A 25,963-nucleotide genomic window follows, 5' to 3' on the forward strand; every position below is an offset into this window, starting at 1 on the left:
CAATGATAAATACATGACTGCTGACCTATGTGTAAACCTTGTGCCATAACATTCTTTCAAGGTTGGGGTCTATTTTAGAAATGTAGTGTATGCCTGTTAAAACCGATAAAGCGGAAACTGAGATCAACTAGAAATGAGTCAGCTTTGAGCTTGCATCACCATACTACAGCTTCATCTTTCTTCCTTTTATGGATCATACTGTGTAGGGAGGTGGGGCAGGCTTCATGTGCTTCTGTCTAGAGCGTGTTCCTTAGGCTTAGATGTAATCATCCTGTAGTAATTTCCTATTGCTCTGTACGGAAGGACAATGTTACCCACATTTTGCCAAATCTATTTTTCACTTTTTCAGTGGTTTTTCTTTTTATAATAAACAAATAAAATTATCTGTTTAAAGCAGTATTAAATCCAAAACCAAAAATTGTTGCAGCTTAAAATCATTAGACAGGTTGCATCAGTTTGCTTTTAATTTATTTCCCTGGTAATCTGGCCAGCAAAACACCTCCCATATTGGTGAGACACAACTCTGGATGAATGGAGCACAGGAGGCACAAGTGTTGTCAGTCTGGGGGGGGTTGTTAAATGTTTTAGCAGGTTTAAGTACCCTAAACATGCTGTAGCCAAACTCCAGCTAACACTTTATAATCAGTTACAGAAAATAGTTTTTTTTTGGGGGGGGGGGGGGGGGGGGGGTTTCCCCTTTTTTTTTTTTTTTTTTTTTTTTTTTTTTTTTTTTTTGAGATAAAGGTTTTACATGAATAAATACTCACCCCTGCTGTGTTCAGTGTTTTGTCACATCCATGTAAACCTAAACATTCTGCTGGAGAGCTAGCGCTTCTGAAAGACTTGCTGGCTGGTTCACCAGATGAAGATAGAAGAAAGCATAAAAAAAGTAAACTTGATACAACTATCACATCTAAGAACTGATGAGCTGCAGTATGTTTTTTGCTTTTGGCTTTAAGCACTTTACAGCAGTGGTATGTATGTTTTTGGCTATTGGGTTGATGATAAACTGGTGTCATTGTTTCAAAAAAAGATATTTAGAATATGTAGTGATGTAGGCACTAGAATTTTATTATGCCTCCATGCAACAAAGATTGGTGCAGGTAATAAATTCATGTACCTGTTGGACACAGGTACATATATTTGTGGCAAGCACCACATGTGGAGTTGTCTATACAGACACCCTATTCTCGGTGCAGCCGAGCTTCCCATGGACATGGTCCTTAAAGTAACAGGTTTGGAGTCAGTAGCAGCAGCTAACATGCTACACAATGTATAGAGCTACACACTTTGACTGTCTGTACATCTAGTTTCATTATCTACTAACTGGAGACAATTTAATTCTGTACAGCAAGAACTGAAATTTGCACATTTTTAAAGCTACTGAAACAGGCAGCAGAGACTTTTAAATTTCATTTTAGGCTATTTTCAATAGTTCTATAACCAAGAGTTAGAGCGTTGAGTTCCCCTAGTGTGTGTGTGTGTGTGTGTGTGTGTGTGTGTGTGTGTGCACAAAATATAACCATTTGAATTTTTTCTTCTTTGCAGACAGAGAAGATCAGTCCATTCTCTGCACGTAAGTATATGTCCCATATTTTAATGATCTTGTCCTAAAGCAGAAGTGAAAATGGGGGGGCATCTTCACCACAGCTCTAGTCGCACATTGCACTGCATTACATTCTTTCCCGGACTCAATTGCCGGAAATCTCTCAACGGGCACCCGGAAGTGACATAACATCCCTCCTGGGGTCAGGACAAAGAGCGGACACATCCACTTCCCAACTTCCCTCTAGTAACCGGTGGTGAGCCGGGCCCAAAGATGGGCAAGCGGAGTCCAGGAGACAGTGGGCGGGGTGAGCTTCACATAGGGGGCGGAGAGGCTGGCACTGTGTGGATCATTCGGCAGCAGCGGTGCCACCCGAATGCTTCCACCTGACAGGTGAGCCCTGCTGCTTGCCTGCAGCAGGGCTGAAGGTAAAAACAAAACCTGCCTGGCGCCCCGAACTACATGTCCCAGGCGATAGGAGGTCCACATCCCTGCTGTGCTGATCATATGCGATGTCCAGACAGAGGGTCGGGGGTTATGCAGCTTCTTAGGACAGTCAGAGCAGAATGAAAACTACAAGATTAACCAGTGCTCAACTGGACACTGATAGAAGTCACAAGACTGCTATATACTGCTGAGGAAAAGTGTGTGTGTTTTCCATGTTGTGTACTGTGGGAGAGCAGATATAGTGAATGCAGGGTCATGGGTTTAGTAACACTTTAAGTGTAATAAAATATCTCCGAATGTGCAGGCTCCTGGATTCTGTTAATCTTTGTCCCCTTCCTGCTGCTGAACTTCCAGTGTTGTGGAGGGGGGTTACCAGCTTTGGGTCTCTAGGCACAGTTGCACTGAAGATGATTGAGACATGCCTCCTCCTGCCCTCTCCTTCTTTGAGAAGTTCTTACACCGTTTTACACTTCCTGTAACATGATCTGTAAAGAGGTATATCCCCATGGAGTGCAAAATATAAAATGCCCATTTCCTACTAAAGTTATAGTTGTTTAAAGCCAACCAGTTGGGATGGATGGGGTTGATCAGTGACGGAATATTCTCCTCAAAAGCAGGATCTAGGGTAGCTTCTGCTGGAAAACCATGTGAAGTGACCAAATAGAGGGGTGAGAGCGCCACTGATTCACTGTAGTATTTTATTAAACTGTGGGTAAAGAGCTCACATGATGTAGAAGGAAAACAGCATAATTTGTCCAAAAGATGGCAGTCTGTGGAGGTGGAAGGTTGATCAGCAATGAAGCTGCTCTGTGAAGGATTAGTGGAAGCCGCCAGACATCTATACTGGACAGAATGACATCATATGCTGTAAGGTGCAGTGGCAGATCATTTCAGGGCATTCCCCTTAAAACAGTAGTAAACCTGGTACTTTTTAAAAAAAAAAAAAATTTCCCCTGCAAGGCCCTGTCATAATGTGCTAGTTTGCATCACATACTAGCCCATTATGAAACTTGCCTTTTAAAATGAAGCCCTCCAGCAGTGCACAGTCAATGCTGATGGGGTTTCCATCTTCACCTGGCCCTTCTTCCAGGTTAGTGGGCTCAAGCGGCTTAAATGCCCGAGTCACGATGACGTCATTGTGCAGGAGTCATTTTGCAGCACACAGCTCTGAAGTAACAGCACAGACATGCCATTCCTTCAGAACGCATGAGCCGGTGCTGCTGTACAAGTAAATCTCCTAAACTATGCACGTTTAGGAGATATTTACATTACCTACAGTTAAGCCTTTTAGGTGCAAGTAATTAACTTTACTACCACTTTAAGCCTGCCTTACAACAGGAAGAGCTAGTTTTTAAATAGGCTACATATGGGAACTATTTTTTTGGTGGGACAAGCCCAGCACTTGCATAGCAGTGGGAAAACAAACTAGATACCACAATCCTGAGTGTCATTGCAATATCAATGTTCCTGGTGACTAATAACAGATGTAATTCCTAAACCCTTCCTCCAATTTGTATGTACATGCCCTCAAATTAAACCTGAGAGTGCACTTTCAGCCCATATCCATTATAGAACTATAGCTTGAATAAGTTTTTTGGTAAATATCTGAAAACGGAAACTAAAATTGTGCCTGTGTCCAAATATATATGGACCTAACTGTAAGTATCCCCCCTCCTTAGTTCAGACTAAGATTAACTTTTTTTTTTTTTTTAAAGGAATGCAAATGGTAGAACTGAGGGGTACTTGCATTCAAATAAAACTGATACATTCATATCTGTTGATCTGATTTAAAATTAAACCTGCCGCCTAGGTGACAAATATGCAGGTTTTTGAACCAAAAAATATTTTTTTCCTCTTCCTGAAACTCTTGCTTGGTCTATAAAAATGATTGTTTTTTTGTGTTTTTTTTTTTTTTTCCCCAGTGGAGAATCTGGTGCTGGAAAGACAGAAAATACTAAAAAAGTAATCCAGTATCTGGCTTATGTTGCAACCTCACACAAAAGCAAAAAAGATCAGGTTAGTATGAGATGCATTTAAACTTGCGTGATCGAGCAAAAGTCATGGTAGGTTTTCTGCAAAACAGCAGGAGCACCATTCATTTTGTATGAGTGGGGACAGATTTGTTGTTCTTGTGAACGTCTCAGTAATTCAGGCAATACATATGAACATGGATTACAGTTTCCTAATTAAAGCAGTTGCCTATTAAACCTTTGTGGTTTTCTGTTGAATTACATTTGGCTAAACAACCTATTATGACTAAAGGGTGCTGCTCCAGAGACTAAGTGTAAAGGGTTAAACCCTTAAAATTTAATCCTGTTTGCCCATGTAGGACAAACCCACAGATCACTTTGATCTTCCTCCCTATCAAGAAATGCATACCTGCCTTTCCTTGTTTCTCCTGCCTTTCTGGGTGCAGGGAAAAGGATGTTTCCATGAATTTGCCAAGAGTCACCCAGTTGGTGGTGTACTTAGGGCTATGTTCTCTCCCAGTGTGTTTTAATGTTGGTTCTTATGAATTGTCTTAGTGTCATCACATCCGCCTCCATATTTTGGCTCATAGCTCAGATGTGCTGTTGGGTGGTTGGTGGTCAAGCTTCATTTGAATGGGCTGCCGTGCCTTGCAAAATGCACTGAAAAGTGTGATTTCCGGTGCAGGTGGCGTGCCATGTAAGATTGTTGTGTGCAGATGGTTGCAGCTGCAGGACGAAATACAGGTCCCACAGCGGCTTCCACCCGAGAAGTGTTTACTAAGCCTAAAAATAATGGCTGAACTGGCTGTGGGGTTTTTTTTTTTTTTTTTTGTCACCAACCAGCCCAACCCCACCCCCCTCAAGGTTTGTTCTCCACACTTTCTGTTCTAGAGTGGCTACTCTCACTCCACTAGATTTATGGTGGGTGCCATGGTTGTCACCAGGATGGACTTCAAACACATCTTCCTCTTCATCTCTATTACTTTGGCGGTTATGGGTATGTGATTTACAGAAGAGGGAGAACATGGCTTGGTGTCTGTACAGCTCACAGGAAGTGAAAAGGACATGCATTTTTAGCAGGATTAATAGATATTTTTCTGTATCTGCTGAAAATGCTGTATTTCAGTGGTTTTTATTTTACAAACATTTCAAGAAGACGTGAGCAACAAGACACACCCACACAGGCTATCAATTGCACATAAGTAAAGAAAACCGTGCTCTTAACACCAACAGAGCAAAAGGTGCACCCACGCAGGGGCTATCAATGGCGCATAGATTACAAAAACAGTGATAACACTGACAGTAGCTCAAACCAAAAGCAGCTATCCACCTCACAAAAGGAATAGGAAAGAAGTAGAAAAGGAAGAAGACAAAACCATGCTGAAAATTTTAACCTGAAAAAAACTAGTGCAACTACCAAATCTAAGGACTGGCAAGCATCAATATATTGATCTTGGGTATAATTATCCTTTAAAGCATACCTGTTGCTTTGATCAGCATGGGCACAGTTTTTGCTTTAAACACTGCTCCGGCAGTTTGTAATTCTCATAAACCTTTATTTTTTTTATATTTTGTAGTGTATAAAACTCTTCATAATTTACAAATATTGTTTCAGGGGGAATTGGAAAGACAGCTGTTACAAGCTAATCCAATTCTTGAAGCCTTCGGAAATGCCAAGACTGTAAAAAATGACAACTCATCTAGATTTGTAAGTAAGCTTGCTGACTTGCGAGGTGTGTTTTTTTTTTTTTTTTTTTTTTTTTTTTTTTTTTTTTTTTTTTTGGGGGGGGGTTTGCCGATATACTAAATCTATTTAAAATTACACTGCAATAACCAACATGTAAAAATCTGGGTTTATATAATTCAGTTATTGTGCAAAATATAGGTCGAGCTGTATGGAATATCTTTTTGTGTAAGTGATGTTTGTACGTATGTTGTAATGCTGGCTGTACACCTAATTGTTTGTCCCCCCCCCGCCCCTGTTCCTAACTTTAATTGTACACACTACATAGGATGAACAGTAAAATATGTAAACATCTTACATTTGTATGTTGTGTGCCCAGCACTGGGCAAGTAAACATGTGTTGGCCATTTTTGTTACCATCTAGAAAATTTAGGTTGAATGTACAGGTGTACAAATGGGCACAATGTGGAGACACGGGGTTATTTATTTAAACTGGAGAGTGCAAAATTTGGTGTAGCTCTGCATAGAAACTAATTGGCTTTCAAGATTTTTAGCAAAGCTTTATTGAACAAGCTGGAGTTAGAAGCGGATTGGCTACCATGCACAGCTGTGCCAGATTTTGAGTGCTCCAGTTTTAGTAAATCTACCCCACAGGTACAAATGTAAGAAAAATGAGAGAACTGCTTTACTTTCACCATAGCCATCTGCTTGGGTCTAATTAAGAAAATGCCCAATTTATCCAATCACTTAAGACCTTAGACCAATTTTGTAAGTACATCTATCCAGTTTAATGACTTACTCACATTTTAGGTGTCTGTAGAATTCTGTATAAATATACTGAAATTTGAGGCCAATTGACTGTCCTGAAGAACCTGTCGGGCTGGTTTGTTAGCTGAAGCTTCTAACCATTGCTGGTTGTGCCTGCGCTGAAACTAGTGACAGCCTCCAGTACTGCTGTGGATTTCTGGCTGTTACAGTTCCTTAATATTTTGGAAGTGTGCTTGTTTAAATAATAAAAAAAAAATATATATATATATATATATATATATATATATATATATATATATATATATATATATATATATATATTTTCTTTTTCTTTGCCATCTATAAAAAAAAAATATTGATTGCTTAAATTATAACATTTATGCTGCTTGTTGTGTTTTTTTTCCTTTTTTAGGGAAAATTTATACGCATTAACTTTGATGTCAACGGCTACATTGTTGGAGCAAATATTGAAACCTGTATCCTTTTTTTTTTTTTTTTTGTTTTTCTTTTCTATGAAATACATTTTCAAGAAAAGGCTTTCATGGCAAACAGGACAGGTTAGGTTTGTTCTCATTTAATATGCTATGTGAATGGGAACATGCAACCAAATTGGAAAACCTACTTGTTGCAAGAGTGGAAATACACTGTAATGTTTTTGTAATGTTTGTAATGTTTTTGGAATCGTGGTGTTTTCCAATTAAGTCTTTGTGCAGTGAATTTCTTTTTCAGAAAGTTTTTTGTTTAGAAAATGGTTGTAGTTTTCTGTGCTTCCTTATGAGCAGTAGCCTTCAGTATTACAGAATTTTGGTTTGTGTTTTTTGTTTTTTGTCCTCTTAAATGCACACCCTAGTTATTAGTTTTGAATATCTAAAGGGGCGAACTATTCATAAGTCCATAAGTTACTTTCTTTAAAACCGCATAGTGGAAAGGAAGCACTCTTGGAGTTTGTTTGCAGCAAATCCTAGAGAAGTAAAATGCAGGCTAGTAAAGTTGGAGTGATGTGTGTTTTTGGCATTTACCTGGAAAAACAGTAGAGATCAAAGATCACTGGGGTGTGATGCCATAACTAGCAAGCCCCAAATTAAAAGTAAGGACACAGAGAACCTATAAAACTGATGTCACTGTAAAATTATAAACTTGGCCTACCTTTTTAAAAGTTGGCTTCAGCAACCCCCACTAGTCTGACAGGAGTCTATCATGAAATCAAAACCACTGGAACTGCAGGCTGACTTGCTTGACTTTTTCAGGCCTTGCTGTCTGCTCTGAGTTCTGGCCAATGTAAGTAGTATGCACGGCACTCTACAGGGGTCAGCAGTATGTAGGGTGGGGGCAGGGGTACACACCACTGGGATGGTAGGGATGGCATGGTACAGGGGGTCAGTGACACACAGTACAGGAGGGCACAGAAGTGATTTCAAAGCAGTGCATTGTTCTAGTGCTGATGCCAGCCCTTTTCTCATGCATTCCTTATGTCATCCACAAGTGCGTGGATGGATTGAAGAGGGCCGGCTGGGATACGCAAAGTACACTCCTGGGAGGGGCTCGGGTGCATTTGCACAAGAGCTTGAACCCCCTGATCTATCCTGCAGCTGTCATAGGGGAATCCCTTTGCGGGCTAGGAATACGTATGGCACGTCTTAGTTGCTGCACAGCTCTGCCAGTTGGGTGTCGGTAAGGCAAAGACCACACCTGTCACCTGCCTGCTGTTCACCAGTAAATCGCAATCGGCGGGTTACCGACTCCCGCTCTGTTTACAGAGAACCCATTACATATATTGTTTTTTGGTAGTAGTCAAAGCATAAAATATATAATTCTGATATAAGCCTTACATTTCTGGGTCACCTTATCTTTTGATTCCTAAGTAGTGTTTTTTTTCTGTGTGTGGGGGGGTTTTTTTTTTTTTTTTTCTGTGGCTCTGTATTTGTCTGTCAGTTATACATCCACCTCTGCTGCATTACAGGTTTTCTGTGTGCTCTTGGGGCTGTGCACTCTACACCATTGGAAATCCCAGTCAAATTGTATCTTGTACAGGAGATCTAAAAAGTCTACACACCGCTGTTAAAATGTTTCTATGATGTAAAAAGACATAGCTGAATCATTTCAGACCTTTTTCCACCTTTTAATATAACCTGTAAACTGTACAACTCAGTTGAACAAACTGAAATCTTTTAGGTGGAGGGAAATTGGAATAAAAACTAAAATGTGGTTGCAGAAGTTGCACCTTTGATTTCATTACAGCACTCGGTCTTCTTTTCTCCCCCCCCGAATGCTGGATAAGTGCACTTTTTTTTAGTCTCCACTTATTGCTTTCTAGAGAAAAAGGTGCACTGCTAATTAATCATAACACTTCAATAAAAGTAAATTATAAACGGTCCCATCCATAAAACAAATGGTGCACTTAAGCTGAAACAGATGTGACCAAGTTCACCCGCAGAACCACAACAGTTTGTGCTATAGGTATTGATGTTTAGAGATGTAATATGAGGGAGAGCTTTCACCCGCCCAAACAGTCTTACCAGAATGTAATTACCTCCCTAAAAAGGAATGGTAAAACTGCGCAGGATTGAAACCTATATGGACATCAGCAAATAGTTCCCCACAGATCTCTCTTCCAGGACTGACTTGCAGAAAATTCCAAAATGTACCCTAATGGGTAGGAAAAAGTTCCACAAATAAACCAAAATGAAAAATAACCTCTTCATAGTGTAGTATATTGGTAAAACGAGCTTATATATGTAAAGTATTGCACGTACATGTAACCATTCTAAAAACCGCATATCACCAAAACAAATGTTCATAACTAACAAAGATGGCCACCATGTTCCGGTGTGCGATGGCGCCACATGCTGTAACTCCACCCAATGCATTTAGTCAACAGTGATGTCCTCAGGGGCGTGGTCTACATTGGGAAATCACACTATTTATACAGAAGAAGGTAATTGCCTCCCCAATTGGAAAATTTTAACCCAGGAAGTGAAAATGCACCTGACCAAAAACTACTGTGCCCCACCAGCCAGAAATGCTCTCCAAAATTTCAAGGCTCTATCCACCCCTAAATTGGCACAAAAAAATCAGGCCAAAACAGCCAATATCATTAAAACGGAGCTCCACCCAAAAGGGAAGCTTTCTTTCCGAGGTACTCGCTCGGAAACCGAGGTTGTCTCCCCCCCCCCCCCCCCATCCCTCTATGTAGTCTTCTGGGACACGTGGCAGGTCAGACTACGGGACCATGCGCTACATACATGCACAGTGGGCACCCGGCTGTGAGGATGCAAGCTGTCACAGCCGGGTGCCCACACTGAAGATGCCAGCACTGGGAAGAGAAGATGGCCATTGAAACAAGCCTTGGTAAGGAGCACCACGGGACCAAATGACAGGCAAGTGTCTGTATTTTAAAAGTCAGCAGCTACAGTTTTGGTAGCTGCTGACCTTTCTTTAGTGTGTGTTTGTTTTTTTTTTTTGTTTTTTTTTTTAAATTGAACTGGAACTCCACTTTTTCATCAGGGTCTGCACCTGGTAGCAGCGCCATCTTGTAGACGTGTACAAGAACACATCCTAATAGAAAATACAGTTAACACATCAACTTTTATATAAAAGAACATTCTTAACCTAAAGACCCAAAATATATTCTCTATTAAACGCGATTATATCCCACTCAATTTTTAAACCATAGGGATCGTATGTTCTCAATTCTATATCTACCACGTTTTAAGTTTACAAATTTCACTTCTAATATGGCTACCCCTCCAATTTCTAGTAAATCTGTAGATGGCCAAAAGCAAAGTGCCATCAGGATTTTTATGGTGTACTGCATAATGCTTAGATACGCTATAGATAGGGAAGCCTTGCTCAATGTTGGCAATGTGCTCATTCAGTCTGGTTTGTAGTGAGCATACTGTGCATCCAACATATTGGAGGATGCACAGACATTGAATAAAATATGTTTTTAGTTGTGCAGGTCATAAAGGACTTTGTCATATAAACACTGTGTAGCTATAGACTGGAAAGAGCAGTATTTTCTGCATTTCCTGGCATTTATTTTACATACTCCACACTTTCTACAAGGAAAGAAGCTCTTGAAAAAAAGAATTGCTTTCTGCCTCCCCTGGCAGAATAGGTTGTATTTGGTACTTCATGGTGTTAGTACTTTGGTGCAATACAGTTTTAAGCCAGTATACATATATTTAGATGTGTATTTGACATTTCCCTTGACTGAGTGCCAGACTTGCTGGAAAAATCCCGTGCAATTCGCCAGGCCAAAGACGAACGAACATTCCATATTTTTTACTACCTATTGTCTGGTGCTGGAGAACACTTGAAAAGTAAGTATTCTTACCGCTGTTTCATAAGTCTTTGGGGATGAAGCAGTGTTACAGGTGTGTGGATGTGGCTGTGTCCTTGCACCGACAGCATTGCAATAGACTTCAGTTGGCTGCCTGTATGCTGGGCTTGTTCACAGGTTCTCGTTCTGAAAATACAAGTATCTTAACATTTTATCATTCAGCAGATTTAGTACTTTTCAAGCTGCTGATATTGGATCGGGTATGGAACCTGGGAGCCCCATCAAACTTTGCAAGCTTTTTCTAGGCTCTTCAGTTATTGATGGTCATGTAGGCAACTAATATTTGAAAGCAGAGGTCAGCAATGGCAGCCTTGGTATTGCTACCTGCTAGGTTTTCTTCTATGAAAATGTGAGAAGCAAACTTTTTTTTTTGTTTTGTTTTGTTTAAATTTGCAAATTTCCCACCACTGTCCATATGGCCAGAATAACTTGACATGTTGTGTGTGCTGTTTCTTGCATCTTCTTTTCAACTTTTTGTCTTGTTCATTGTCTTATAAATGCACATGAAGTTACGATTTTAATTCCTAGAAATGAGTGAGGCGTAGCACTTTGAGTTCCAAGCTGTTTGCACTTGAACCTGTTCTGACAAGTCCCAACTTGCCCTCACCTGGCTTGCAGACCAGTCAACTCAGTGTAGTAGAAGAAATATGAGTGTGCGTTACGCTGTTGGTGGAAAATGAGGGACAAGAATCTTGAAGTGGATTAACATAAAATGTTGCATGAAAACTATCAAAGTGAATGAAACTTAAGCTCTGTTACAATAGGCTTTTGGTGAACCTTTCATAAAGAAATCAACAGTTCTTAAATGGCATAGGCTAAGTATGGGCAGGAAGATGTCCATGATGCAAGAAGGGGCAACCAAAAACACAGGATGGATGCAAATATGGTCAAAGGTAACGTAATGTAGATGTTACCCACCACATATAGTTTCTTACATTTTTCCTCTATTGCACATTTATCTCCCTTAGTGTCTAGCTGGAGCTGCCTGCGGGTGAAGTCCACTCAATTAGCTATTAACCGCTTCCCTTCCACCCTATAGCAGAAGTACTGCTACAGGGCGGCACAGATGTGCAAAATCATACATATTGCCAATCGCTGGGTCCCCGCTGATGATTTTTCGCTGGCGCCCAGTGATTGCCAAAAATCTCCGACGGGGGGGGGGGGGGGGGGGACACTGTTTGAACAATACAGTTCTCTCCCCTGTCAACTCCTGCATACTGCTTTGCACAAAACAGTGTGCTTACAGTGAAGCACCACTAAGCCCCCGTTCACATCAATCCCTACTTTGAAATCATGCAACTTCGCTGTAAGTTGTACGATTTCAAATTCTGGGGACCTGCCGATTTCAGGTGCGATTTGCAAGACATCTGATACAAATGTCTATGCAAATCGCACCAAAAATCGTGCATGTGCTACTTTTGAAATCGATGCTGCTCTGATCAAGTCGGAACTGCACCGATAAGACTGCTCCAATTGCGGACAGTAGGGTGCCACTTGGCTTGCAATTCAAATGGCGTGAAAATTCCATGCCAGGTTGCCCCTACAGTCAGGCCCATAAATATTGGGACATCGACACAATTCTAACATTTTTGGCTCTATACACCACCACAATGGATCTGAAATGAAACAAACAAGATGTGCTTTAACTGCAGACTGTCGGCTTTAATTTGAGGGTATTTACATCCAAATCAGGTGAACGGTGTAGGAATTACAACAGTTTGCATATGTGCCTCTCGCTTGTTAAGGGACCAAAAGTAATGGGACAATTGGCTTCTCAGCCGTTCCATGGCCAGGTGTGTGTTATTCCCTCATTATCCCAATTACAATGAGCAGATAAAAGGTCCAGAGTTCATTTCAAGTGTGCTATTTGCATTTGGAATCTCTTGCTGTCAACTCTCAAGATGAGATCCAAAGAGCTGTCACTATCAATGAAGCAAGCCATCATTAGGCTGAAAAAAACAAAACAAACCCGTCAGAGCAAAAACATTAGGCGTGGCCAAAACAACTGTTTGGAACATTCTTAAAAAGAAGGAACGCACCAGTGAGCTCAGCAACACCAGAAGACCACGGAAAACAACTGCGGTGGATGACTGAAGAATTCTTTCCCTGGTGAAGAAAACACCCTTCACAACAGTTGGCCAGATCAAGAACACTCTCCAGGAGGTAGGTGTATGTGTGTCAGTCAACAATCAAGAGAAGACTTCACCAGAGTGAGTACAGAGGGTTCACCACAAGATGTAAAGCATTGGTGAGCCTCAAAAACAGGAAGGCCAGATTATAGTTTGCCAAACGACATGTAAAAAAGCCTTCACAGTTCTGGAACAACGTCCTATGGACAGATGAGACCAAGATCAACTTGTACCAGAGTGATGGGAAGAGAAGAGTATGGAGAAGGAAAGGAACTGCTCATGATCCTAAGCATACCACCTCATCAGTGAAGCGTGGTGGTAGTGTCATGGCGTGGGCATGTATGGCTGCCAATGGAACTGGTTCTCTTGTATTTATTGATGATGTGACTGCTGACAAAAGCAGCAGGATGAATTCTGAAGTGTTTCGGGCAATATTATCTGGTCATATTCAGCCAAATGTTTCAGAACTCATTGGACGCCGCTTCACAGTGCAGATGGACAATGACCCAAAGCATACTGCAAAAGCAACCAGAGTTTAAGGGAAAGAAGTGGAATGTTATGCAATGGCCAAGTCAATCACATGACCTGAATCCGATTGAGCATGCATTTCACTTGCTGAAGACAAAACTGACAGGAAAATGCCCCAAGAACAAGCAGGAACTGAAGACAGTTGCAGTAGAGGCCTGTCAGAGCATCACCAGGGATGAAACCCAGCGTCTGGTGATGTCTATGCGTTCCAGACTTCAGGCTGTAATTGACTGCAAAGGATTTGTAACCAAGTATTAAAAAGTGAGAGTTTGATTTATGATTCTGTCCCATTACTTTTGGTCCCTTAACAAGTGGGAGGCACATATACACCGTTCACCTGATTTGGATGTAAACACCCTCAAATTAAAGCTGACAGTCTGCAGTTAAAGCACATCTTGTTCGTTTCATTTCAAATCCACTGTAGTGGTGTATAGAGCCAAAAATGTTTAGAATTGTGTCGCTGTCCCAATATTTATGGACCTGACTGTGAACAGGGTGTAACACAGCACACTATGTAAAACAGCACACAGTTAACCCTTTGATCACCCCACATGTTAACCCCTTCCTGCCCAGTGCCATTAGTAAACGCTATAACTTTCATGTAAACAAATTAATTTACACATATTGGAATTTTTTTTTTTTTTTTATTTAGCAGACGTAGCAGGATACATTATGGCTTAAATTTATGATGTTTGTGGGGTTTTTTTATTCCCTCCCCCCCCCCCCCCCCCCCCCCACTGTACATGTTTAATAGTAAAAAGTCAAATTTTTTTTTTCATGTAAAGCAAAAAAAAAATGCACAGGCGATCAAATACCGTTGAAAGAAAGCTCTATTCGTGTGGAAATAAGACGTAAATTTAATTTGGGTGCAGCCTTGCATGACTGCAATTTGTCAGTTAAAGTAACGCAGCGCTGTAACACAAAAAATTTGGCCTGGTCAGGAAGGGGGGTAAATCCTCTGGAGAGCAAGTGGTTAATATAGATACACCTCTGGAATAAGAGGTATAGGCAGCGATATTGACTATTAAATGATATATGTTTCAAGTAGTGCAGCCAGGAATGTTTACTATGCCTTTTTAAGTCCTATAGCCCACAATTGTTATCCTGTTTTAAATCCCCATGTGAGAACATAACTTTCACTACTGTTGAAAGAAAACTGGAAATATGAAACCGCTTTCAGCAGACTTTAAATTCTCATTCATGGAAAAGATTTTCTTTACTACCATAAAAGTTGTTGTCAAAATTCACATGCATCCGTGCAAGGTAATGTTAAAACGATGCCGACAGAAAATGTGCATGATCTTTTTGATCACTTCAAGATGGTGTGTGTGTGTGTGTGGAGATCTGATCATCCCCTGAAAATGGGAAAAAATTCTAGGTCTGATTTCCCCCGACCCCCCCCCCCCCCCCCCCCCCGCCTGGTTTATTCAAATGATACTGGCACCTTTTTTTTTGCTTTCTTTTCCTTCCTGTTTTCTGGTATTGGGCACCTTTTTTAAATATGTATTCATAGCATGTGAATGAAATGTTTCATAGTATTTCTTTAGTCTATCCATTGCTTAGCTATGTGTTTGTGGGTCAGAAGTAGTAATTTACTGATTTTGTGGTGTATATCTGCAAATTTAGGACCATAGCTCTATTTTTTTGTATATGGGCAAGTGAAGCAATTATTTTAACAACCATTCACGCCATTACGTCTAGAATTCAGTGCTAATGCCAAGCTCATGGTCTGGCCTTCCAGTAAGGGTTTCTCAAGCCTTAGGGACTGCCCCTGCAACTCCTGAATTGGCTGCCCTCATAACCCAAACTGTAGGTGAGCTGTTCTTGTTATAAAATACGTTTGCAAAAAACATCTAAGCTGCAGCTTGCAACTCTCTTGCAGATGATCTTCTTTTGGAGGCCTACAATAAATATCGTTTCCTTTCTAATGGCCATGTTACAATTCCTGGTCAGCAAGACAAAGATCTGTTTCAAGAGACTATGGAGGCAATGAAGATCATGGGTTTTCCTGATGATGAGCAAATTGGTAGGTGTTTTATACATGTACAACTCACCCAAAGGGCTTTTGATGCGAAGAGAAACGATTGTAATAAAAGTGTCCTTTAAATACTTTCCCAATCACTTTTATACGTAAATCTACAAAAATCTCATGTAAACCTACTACAATCTCTCATATTTCAATGTTATAAGCTTCTCAAACACATACTTTTCTTAACCGCTATTTTTTCAATGAATGCTGTAGTTTAAGGTTAAAAAAGTTATTTTTTTTTTTGCTTTATCCTATTCCCTATGAGCTGCTAATACATAAAAATCTTTCTTGCCCTCTGAAAAGCATACACTTTCTGTTAAAATCCAAAGTGCCTGTGGGAGGGGCTACAGTCTTCTCTGGATTCCTTATGCGGACAATCTTGTCTGGATCCACCTCCTTTCCTTCTCCTGTGATTGATGCTGGCTTTGAGCTCTGCTCTCCCCCTCCTCCCTTTTTTTCTAGGAACTTTACATGTCAGCACTGCAGAATAAACTGCTGTGTATTGTGTGAGGAAGGGGAGAGCAGACAGCCCAGAGCCAACATCATTCAGACACAGGAGACTGAAAAGGGATGGATTGAGACAAAATTGCCAGTATAAGAATCATGAGAAGACTGAAGCCCCTCCTGCAGGTTTTTACCTTTATTTTAGCAGGGTGCACCTCTCACAGTGAATAGGATAAAGCTAAAAAAATAAACCCATACTTTTTTTTTTAATCTTGCTTTGAAGGTCCTTGTGCTGACACTTCCTGCTACACGATGGCAGCTCTATCCCTCCTTCCCAGCTATGCTTCTGTGTTGTCATCATGTCACAAGGGCTTCCAATGGAAACTTTAAAGTGGCCACTTAGACGCATATTACTTGAGCATGGTCGACTGTTGCAATCTGGAATCCTGTCCTTAGAAATGCCATGTAACCTTTGCTGGAGTGCATGTAAACAGTAGGTGGTTGTAAAGAGGCTGAAAGGATGATAGAAAATGTTTATTATATTTTCTTTTTAATTCAGACTTAAACCTGTTTTCCCTCTACCCCTTTTCAACCCCCCCCTTCATACTTTCATCAGAGTAGTTCAGTGTCACCATAGTAACATACTCTGGGGAGGGGGGGGGGGGTGGCGGGTGATCAGGGATTTATTATTTTTTTTTTTCTAATTGCTTATAACAGTGATCACGGTTTTTAATCAATTCTAGTTGTCATGAATGGATTTTATTTGACAGCTTACTTACTATTGTGATCTATGATTGGCTACAGCTAATTGCATGGTGCCAGGGACCATGTGATAGCTGTGGGCCAATCACCACAGTAAGCAAAACTGTCATGAATGGAAGGCATTCATGACAGTTTTGTTTACGTTGTAATCATGTTATCGTTATGACTAATCATGATACCCCAGTCGCTCACCGAGTGCCATGATCCGCTGTGTCCACCTGACACAGCAGTCTTGTGGCTGTGCTGCTACGCTCCCCATTGGTTTGGCCTTTTTGTTTTTTTTTCTTCTTTACCTTTAATACAAGGAATGCATTAGGATAAACAATGTTTTGACTTTAGAACCACTGTAAAGTAGAGGCAAATCTTAGCCCTTAACCACCTTCCCTAAGCTTAACCCTAAATCGTTCAATAGAGACGGCAATTCTAGTTATCTCAACATTTTTGTAAAAGCTGCGACTGGCCCCAATCTCCTGAGTCTCCCTATTTGTCCTTATGTGATAGCTTGCCTTGTGAACTAATAATGAAGCTCAGTTGTGTTTTTTGTTTTTTTCCCTCCCCCTCCCCCCAATCAGGGTTGTTGCGAGTTATTTCTGGAGTCCTGCAACTGGGTAACATTGCATTTAAGAAGGAGCGCAACACAGATCAGGCTTCCATGCCTGACAACACAGGTATGGGTTTTTATGTTTCCATGAATTGGTGTGGCTGTGGGTTTGATATTGCTTAAACTAATTTTTTTTTATTTTAAAGAGCTAATCTTGGTCCTACCTATTTCCATCTCTTTTAAATGCTTAAGTAATACTTAAACAATATCTGGAAACTTCACTGGTGGGATTTCCCATTTAAGGGTTTGTGTTCTTGCCACCTCCAAAGAACAAAAACTTTAAGATGTCAATGTCTTGAAGATGTATTCTTCCCTTTCCAAGTAGTTGCTGCTCATTAAGTGAATCGTAAATTATAACTAAAGGCAAAACTTTTTTTTTTTTCCTGTGGATAGAGTGAAGAGATTAGAACCCTGGCCAGGCTTTATTGCTATCCGTGCCCTCGTTAAGGAGAGTCACCCCTTTTTTTTTTTTTTTTATTTTTTTTATTTTTCCTTCTTGCCTTTATTGAAAGTGAAAATAAAATTGCAAATTTGGGGATTTAATCAGAAAACGAATAGAGGGTAAACCTTTCAATGGGGGACAATACTAGTGTCCTGGGGGTCTCCAAAGGATTCTGTTAATTTGCAGTTATTTCTTTCCTCCTCCTGTTTTGGCTAATTTGCAGGGATTTCTTCTCGCCTTCTGTTTTGGCTATGGGACAGGAAATGAAGGAAAATTATCCAAAGTGGGATACAGATGGCAAAAGAAGAAAAATTCTTTCCTTGCTCTTTCCAAAATGAAAAATGTTTTGCCTATAGTTCTACTTTAAAGCTGGTCATAGATGGGTAGGATTTCTAACAAAAATTCTTAGGAAAATAATGTTCTAAGAAAGTTGGGGTTTTTTCTTAATGATTAGTGGGTAAAAATTTTTTATTTTTTTTTGCCTACTGCAGTCCAACAAAAAAGCAGGATGGAAAATTTTTGTTCTTGAACAGACTTCTAACTCTGCGATTTTCATTCAGTGAAGTTGATATTCATTCCAAAAGCAATCAAATTGATTAAAATGGATCAAAATCTTTGTAACATTTGAATGTTCTGAGGTTTGTTAGAGATTCTATCCATTTATGGCCCGCTTTACTTATGCTAACTAAAGGTGAAACTTTCTAATGCCAACACTTGAGTGATGCTCGGAACATTGAGGATATCCTGGTATTGTTTCTGTGTGTCATACAGTTGACCAGTATTTAAGTATAGCTGAAATATCTTTCTGGATAAAGTTGACTTTTATCCAAAATATATTGTAGTAGTCTCATTTAAAGTGGTGGTAAACTATCAAGGAGATATTCACATTGGCAATGGCCGATTTATGTTATCTGCACATGCGCAGTGACCATCTGCTGGCGTAAACAGTATGCCGTTGAATGCAGAGCACCATGCCATGTCTCCTTTGCACATGCACAGTAGTGATATCATTGTGGGCCAAGCCATTCAAACTGCACATGCGCAGTGACTCTCTGCATTCGGGGCAAACTGTATTCTGTGAAATGAAGACTGCTGTGTTTAAAACTGGGGCTCCCGCGTGCATGCACATGTCATTGCAGCCCGGCCATTCAAACAGCCAGAGCCCATGAACTCAGAACGAAGACGGCTGAAGATGAAAACACCGTGGCAGCGTTTCTCTTCCATTTGCAGGGAAGTCTGCGATAGTTTTATATTATGCAGTTTGGCTGGTTTGTAGGCCCATCTATCACGTGTGGTATTTGATACGTCAAACGTTTTGATACTGTTGTCCCTTTGTTCCTGTGGGTCTTCAACAAACATTCATGCACCAAGAAAACATACTTGGCCCAATGCACAGCAGCAAGGTGCATGTGTTTTTTGCATTAAATTAAATGGTTGCTCATTAGACCTCCATTGACCACCCCCAAAACGCACAGCACTTGTCCAGCTTGAATTGACACACTTTACACATGTACAGGTGGGGATCCATCCTAAATCTCTGTAGGATGCCTGAGATTCATATAGTTCTTTAAGGTTTTGGTTCATTTCAGAAACTCTTAATGCACAGGTAAAATTTTTCTTAGTCTATAAAAAGAAAAAAAAATTAATGGTCTGTTGGGAGTCTTGACTTTTTTTTTTTTTACTTTTTTTTTTTTTCTTCTCTATAGCTGCCCAGAAAGTTTGTCATCTTTTGGGCATTAATGTGAATGACTTTACACGAGCTATCCTTATGCCCCGCATTAAGGTCGGACGAGACTATGTTCAGAAAGCCCAGACCAAAGAGCAGGTGAGTTTTATCCCGTTAAAATGGGTTGATATGTGTGTTTTTTTTTTTTTTTTTTTTTTTTTTTTTTTTTTTTTTTTTTTTTTTTGGTGTTTTTTTAGGTTACTTTTCAGTTTGATTAAATTTAACTCCCACCTTTCCTTAGGCTGACTTCGCAATAGAGGCTCTTGCTAAAGCAACTTATGAACGCATGTTCCGTTGGCTTGTCATGCGTATCAACAAAGCCTTAGACAAAACGAAGAGACAAGGAGCTTCATTTATTGGCATTCTGGATATTGCGGGCTTTGAAATATTTGAGGTAAATTGTCCGCTTTTATTCATACCTACCTGACTAGGTGGCTTTCGAACACTAACTCATATTTGAAAATCTGCATTGGCTTTTAAATTGGATATCCAATTGAGTTTTATTTTAGAATTTTTAAAGTGGTTCACACCACTGTTTAAATAAATATAGCTTATCTGTATTGAGCATGTGAGCTTAAGTTGAGGGGTTGATACAAGCTAATTGAGTGTTTTGCAGAAGTAAAATAACTGCCATGTTTAAGTACATTGCAATATAGTACATGATGATAGAGAGCTTGTATTTTTTTAGAATGTTTACAACTACTTTAAGTATCACACTAGTCTAAGCATATGAGTAGTGTTTAATCAACTCCCCCTCCATATTTCCTGTAGCTGAACTCATTTGAACAGCTTTGCATTAATTATACCAATGAGAAACTGCAGCAGCTCTTCAATCACACTATGTTTATACTCGAACAAGAGGAATACCAGCGAGAAGGTATTGAGTGGAACTTCATTGACTTTGGCTTGGATCTTCAGCCTTGTATTGACTTGATAGAAAAACCAGTGAGTATATTGGAGCTAGCTATAGAAATATATATAATTTTTTTTTTTTTAACCCCTAAGTTTGTAATTGCGCTGTTTATTTACAGGCTGGTCCCCCAGGTGTTCTGGCTCTCTTAGATGAGGAATGTTGGTTTCCCAAGGCTACTGATAAGAGTTTTGTGGAGAAAGTGGTACAGGAACAAGGTTCTCACTCAAAGTTCCAAAAGCCCAAGCAACTTAAGGATAAGGCTGATTTTTGCATAATGCACTATGCTGGGAAGGTAAGGTGTCATGGTTTTTGAATTATCTTCATGTGAAATAATCAGTTCTTGTAAACTGTACAATTGAAGGAGCTCTAATACAATTCTGTTTTCACGCCACAAAAAATTAACAAATATTGGCTATTGGAATAAATACTGTCACTCTATTCACGATAACCAAACAGGCTTTATCTTACAATTAATATATGCAGAACCCAAATTCTGGCACAACTATACGGGTATATCCCAATGACTTGTACTTTGGCAATTTTAGACAATGGTCCTTTTTTTACATGCTTGTTTGGAACAATTTTTTGCTGAACCCAAAATTCTGAAAATTCTCTAGCCCACTGGAAGTCTAATATATTGGATGTGCCCTGTCTCTCCACTTTTCTGTCATAGTAATATAAACTCTTGCTCTTACCATCTGGCAAATAAAGCACTTTAGAGGCATTATGCTTGGGCAGATAACTGAATGAGGCCTATAATATTTTGTATTGCATCTCCACAATACATGCCATTACTAATTCTTGGCTATTCAAACTATTAAAGAATTTGGTGAATTCATAGGACTTGACATTTAACAGTTATTTTGTTGCTTGTCTTGTGAATTTTGAAGATGAATTTCCCTATAGTGCTTACAGCTGCAGATGTGATGGAGGACTTCTTCTTTTTAGTGCTTTAAATGCATGAGCTTGTATAAACACACTGTATAGTCTGGGCAGAGGTTTACTATAGCTACGAGCAGTGCACTCTGATTCCTATTGTATTATAACTGTAAAGTCTCATTCCATTTTGTAAAGTACTGTGCAAACTGTTAGTGCTATATAAAATTTTAAAAATATATTGGGCGTTTACATTTAAAGTGTGGGTTTGTAGAAAAAAAAATCCACTCACCTGTATGCTTCAGCCCAAGAACTTGATTATCACATAACTGCTGATTACTTTTTTATTTTTGTCAGCCCTGAACGGAGAGCTATGACAGACTGCTTCTCTGGCGATCACTGGAGTGCTGAGGAGGGGGCAGGTGCAGCTTGTGGCTCCAGCTCTCTGCTGTGCATAGAGACGCTGAGGGGTTCCCGACTTTTGCTGGGATCCTTCCAGAGCCTGTAGCGGCTCATCCCCCTAACCTCGGGACAGAGACAGTAATAAAAACCTGGTGGTGGCTTTAACCCCTCACCACCCCCCACCCCAAACAATTATTTTTTTTTTTTTTTGTCAAATGTCTCGTCTTCTCCCCCCCCCCCTTCTTTACCAGCAGCTTCATTATGGGTATCAGCACCCGTCTGAACAAGGCTTTACCTCAGGATATTTCCAAATTTTGTGGCATCATATTTCAAGAGCTATTAAATCTGCTTACTTTGTCACTGGGGTTGATGATTCCTTATGTACGTATATATTTATTTGTTTACTGGGGTAAGGCGTACAACAAGGGTGCAAAAATTGCTTCTTTTGGTGTTTAAGTGCTTTAGAACAATGGCTGTTGTTGGACCAGAAATTTTTTTTTTTTTTTTTTTTTTTAACAGGCTTGTTGAACATGTGCAGCACAAGATCTGTGTACTGGTTTTTAATTTTAACTTTTTTTTTGTTTTTTTTTGTTTGTTTTTAGGTGGATTACAAAGCAGATGAGTGGCTGATGAAAAATATGGACCCACTAAATGATAATGTTGCAACACTTCTTAATCAGTCATCTGATAAATTTGTTTGTGAACTTTGGAAAGATGGTAAGCATTTGTAACAGGGGATGTTATTTGTAGAAGAGTTCTATATATTAAGCTTCAACTTTGTAGCTGGTGAACCTGCTGCCAAGTCTTTGAATCCCCTCTTCCAGTTCAGAGGTCCAGTCTTTTCACTTCTGTTCAAAACTTTCTTCATGCCACCTTATTTCCTCCTTATTAGATCTACGGAAGTGGACTCTGTACACCTACAGGTGAATGAAAATAGCAGGTATTGTGGTGCATGGTGTGGCTACTCACCTGTCTAATAAAGTTTGCTCACAAAGCTTCAAACACAAGTCCCCAAATGGCATTTAAATACACCCAGTGCACAAAGTCTTTCAACGTCGTAAACAGCCACTAAATCTAGAACACACAATCATTATTTGATACTTTGTAATGTTGTTTTGAAGTGTTTTTGAACTTATCAGAATTATATTATCTTGCATGTATCTGTTACCAGAGGACGCAGTACCTGACTAGACATGAGATATTTTTAAAGCCGTATTAAACCCAAAAGCAAACCTTTCTTATATTGCACCTTACCAATTATTGGATGTGATGGTTGTATTGGTATCCTTTTTTTAGGCTTTCTATTTTCTTCTGTTGATCCAGCCAGCAAGTCTGTTTTTTCAACAGAAAAGCACTCTTGCAGTTTATGGGATGCAATGGACCTTTAGTTATGTAAAATCTTTTATCCCAAAAGAAAGATTGCTGTAACTGATTTATAAAGTATTGGAGTGCAGCTTCAGTTTTTTACTGTATTTAAACATGCAAGTACATGCTGCTGTCCAAATCTGCCCCCTGTACGCCTTTATCCAGAGAGATGTCTGTATAATACAAGAGATGTTACTGGTCAGATCACCAGGGGAAAACAGAGCAGGAAAAAGCCTAAAAAACAAATACAGCCACTTCATCTAATGATTGGTAAGCTGCTATATGACCTTTTGGTTTGGGGTTTAATACCTCTTTAACTTATCCCAGGCATATGCTGGGTAAACGTATACTTATAGCTCTGCAAGAAGAGTATTTCATTAACTGGAGGCAGTACTGTTGAGTATTGTAAACATTTTAAAATGGAGACCTTGTCGTGTAAGTGTGTGTGTAAGGTTTAACATTGTTTTTATTGCTGTCTGTGCCTTCCTGTCCTGATGACAATCACACTCTCCAAATGTTGAATAGACAGGTACAGGGAATGAGATTGCCAGTGGATGCAAGCAGAAATTAGACTCCTTCCCCATTTTCTCTAAAACTAAACGTTGAATGGAGTTTGGCTTTACAATGTATGTGTAGTAATTTTTTTAAGTTTTTGGGTAGTGCATAAAAGGTGCACCGAAATGAAAACTCACTATATACCCCAATTTGTTTTGTAAAATATGAAAGATGATGTTGCGCAGAGTAAATGGATACCCAACATGTCATGCTTTTAAAATTGCGCATGCTTGGGGAATGGCATCAAACTATGGTAATTAAAAATCTTGAGTGTCGCTTTAAAAATTTCTACAGGTTACAAGTGTAAAGTTAGAGGCGGTCTAGTGCTAGAATTATTGCTCTTGCTCTGAAGTTCATGGCGATAGCTCACGTGTGGTTTTGAACACAGTTTACATATGTTGGCATGGCCTACATATTCGTTCACTACATGTGAGCACGGGGGCACTTTTTTTTTTTTTTTTTTTACTGTCCCTTTTTAAAAAAAAAAAAAAAAAGAAAAAAAGGAATGCATGCATCCCTTGTCATAGAAATTAGTGACAAGTCCTCCTTATGGAGAGATAATGGGGTCAATAAGGCCCCATATCTCTACGATGTAAAGCATTAGATCAAAAAAGCATTGATCTAGTGCTTTACAAAAAAGCCTTGTTTTACAAGGCGCCGAAACCTGAAGTGACATCTCTCCGGTCCTCCAAGGGAATAGACATGAGTGGGGGCCATCTTTCCTTCAATGATCTCTATGCCCAGCGCCGGGATCGTTCAGTGGTTTCTCAGGTAAGGCGGTGAGCTACTGAGCAGGGGGCATGTGCGGGCGGTGTGGAAATGGGCGGGCGGCACCTGAATCGGTGCATATTTTCATATTGACCAACGGCCGATAGGGGTGTTTTCAGCCAAAACTTCGTTGCACCTCTTGTTAAAACTCCATGCCAGGTTTTGCAGCAGTCTGTGTACCAAAGAGGAAATTTCCCTTCATTTTCTATCTGAAACATAATGGTAAGTTAGAGGAAATCTCTCAATGTTAGGGGAATTCCCCCTAGACAGTAGCCCCTGGAACAGTAGTTCCCATTGGAAGATTTCTCCTTGCCTCTTCTTGGGACACAGAAAGCAATTCAAATTTGACAGAGGGTCTAACACTTTACCACTGTATGTTTAAAAAAAAATTGCTTATAGATATACACTAGAAGTAGAACTAAAGGCAATTTTTCTCATTTTAGGTAGTGTAAAGGGAAAGTAGTAACCCCTATCAAGCCTTTGTCTGTGTCACAGGAATATTCCCCTCCACTTTCCTGCCCCATAGTGTAAACAAAAAGTGAGAGGAAATCCCTCCAAAGTGAAGGAATCCCTGGTTGTCACCAGATTTAGTGTCTCCATTGGAAGATTTTGCCTCTATTCCTATCCTGGTGACATCTCAATTTGGGATTTTTTCACTTTTGGTAATAATGATTAACAGGACAAATGGAGGGTATGCATCCCCCTAATGGGGGCACAGGTAGGAATAAATGCAGTATAAAACCCCTAACCAAAAATGTAATTTTAGTTTACTAATCCTTATATGTGGTGGCTGCATTAGTTTTGGTTTCTTAGATCCCCCTCTTTTTCACCTGGTGATCTGTCCAGTAATGCCCTTCCTGTAGGAGTGATCCACACTCTGCTTCTGTCCAAAGGTGCCCCTGTGCTCCTTCATCCATTGTCAGTCTGGGGAGAGGAGTGTTAGATGCACTAGCAGATTTAGATACACTAAACAAATGAGTGCCAAACTCCAGCTCACATTGCAGTTGGAGCAACAGTTTTTTTCTTAATGTGCAGTGCTAAAGTACAAACTAATCTCTGTATATATAAATGTCAAACATAAATCATCCAGTAAAAAAAATATGCCCAATTATAAGAATATCAGAATCCTTTAGCATTAATAAACAAACGTACATTAAAGATTGTGGACTATTTGGATTCACAAACTGTTGTATATTTTTGGCATTAAGCACTTTGTCATTTTATTTGGGGTTTATTTTATACATGCCATTTATATATAAGATATTGAGTTTGTTTATTCATGCTCTAAAGGATTCTGATATTCTTCTAATCGGTCAAAATTTTTACTGGATGGTTTGTTTGAAGTTTTTATATATAGTTTCATTTGTGCACTTTAGGTCTGCACTGTTGGATCTTTTATTTTATCAGGTTGCTCCAGACTACCAGGTGAAAATAAGAGCCTAAAGAAAACTAATGCAGCAATCACATCTAAGAATTGGTAAGCTGCAGTATATTTGCTTTTAGTTATAATACCTCTTTAAAACAATGACAGGAGATCTCATCTGTCTCCATTCTATCCAAAACTAAATAAAACTTTAATTTTTGGACAACCTTTTTGTAGAATTTTTCCACCAAGGATATTTACAGCTGGTTTTTCTCCTCCTTGCTTTTGAGATAACTGATTCTA

General features: G+C 39.7%; 1 protein-coding gene across 1 annotated transcript in view; it reads left to right on the forward strand.

The window, feature by feature from the left end:
- The first annotated feature begins 1,552 nt into the window (after nt 1-1,552).
- LOC149449871 (myosin-9) overlaps nt 1,553-25,963 on the forward strand; it is an 88,074-nt gene continuing 63,663 nt past the window's right edge. Inside the window, exons 1-12 of the mRNA XM_089692607.1 lie at nt 1,553-1,576; nt 3,916-4,009; nt 5,579-5,671; nt 6,828-6,891; nt 10,639-10,737; nt 15,297-15,440; nt 17,222-17,317; nt 19,399-19,517; nt 19,660-19,812; nt 20,190-20,363; nt 20,450-20,623; nt 22,212-22,326. Coding sequence (XP_089548733.1) covers nt 15,395-15,440; nt 17,222-17,317; nt 19,399-19,517; nt 19,660-19,812; nt 20,190-20,363; nt 20,450-20,623; nt 22,212-22,326 — 877 coding nt within the window. The 5' untranslated portion in view covers nt 1,553-1,576; nt 3,916-4,009; nt 5,579-5,671; ... (1 more) ...; nt 10,639-10,737; nt 15,297-15,394. The remainder of the gene's footprint in view (nt 1,577-3,915; nt 4,010-5,578; nt 5,672-6,827; nt 6,892-10,638; nt 10,738-15,296; nt 15,441-17,221; nt 17,318-19,398; nt 19,518-19,659; nt 19,813-20,189; nt 20,364-20,449; nt 20,624-22,211; nt 22,327-25,963) is intronic.

Source organism: Staurois parvus, unplaced genomic scaffold, assembly GCF_062004578.1.
Source record: "Staurois parvus isolate SC_StPar_1 unplaced genomic scaffold, SC_StPar_1.0 ptg000597l, whole genome shotgun sequence".
Lineage (NCBI taxonomy): Eukaryota > Metazoa > Chordata > Amphibia > Anura > Ranidae > Staurois > Staurois parvus.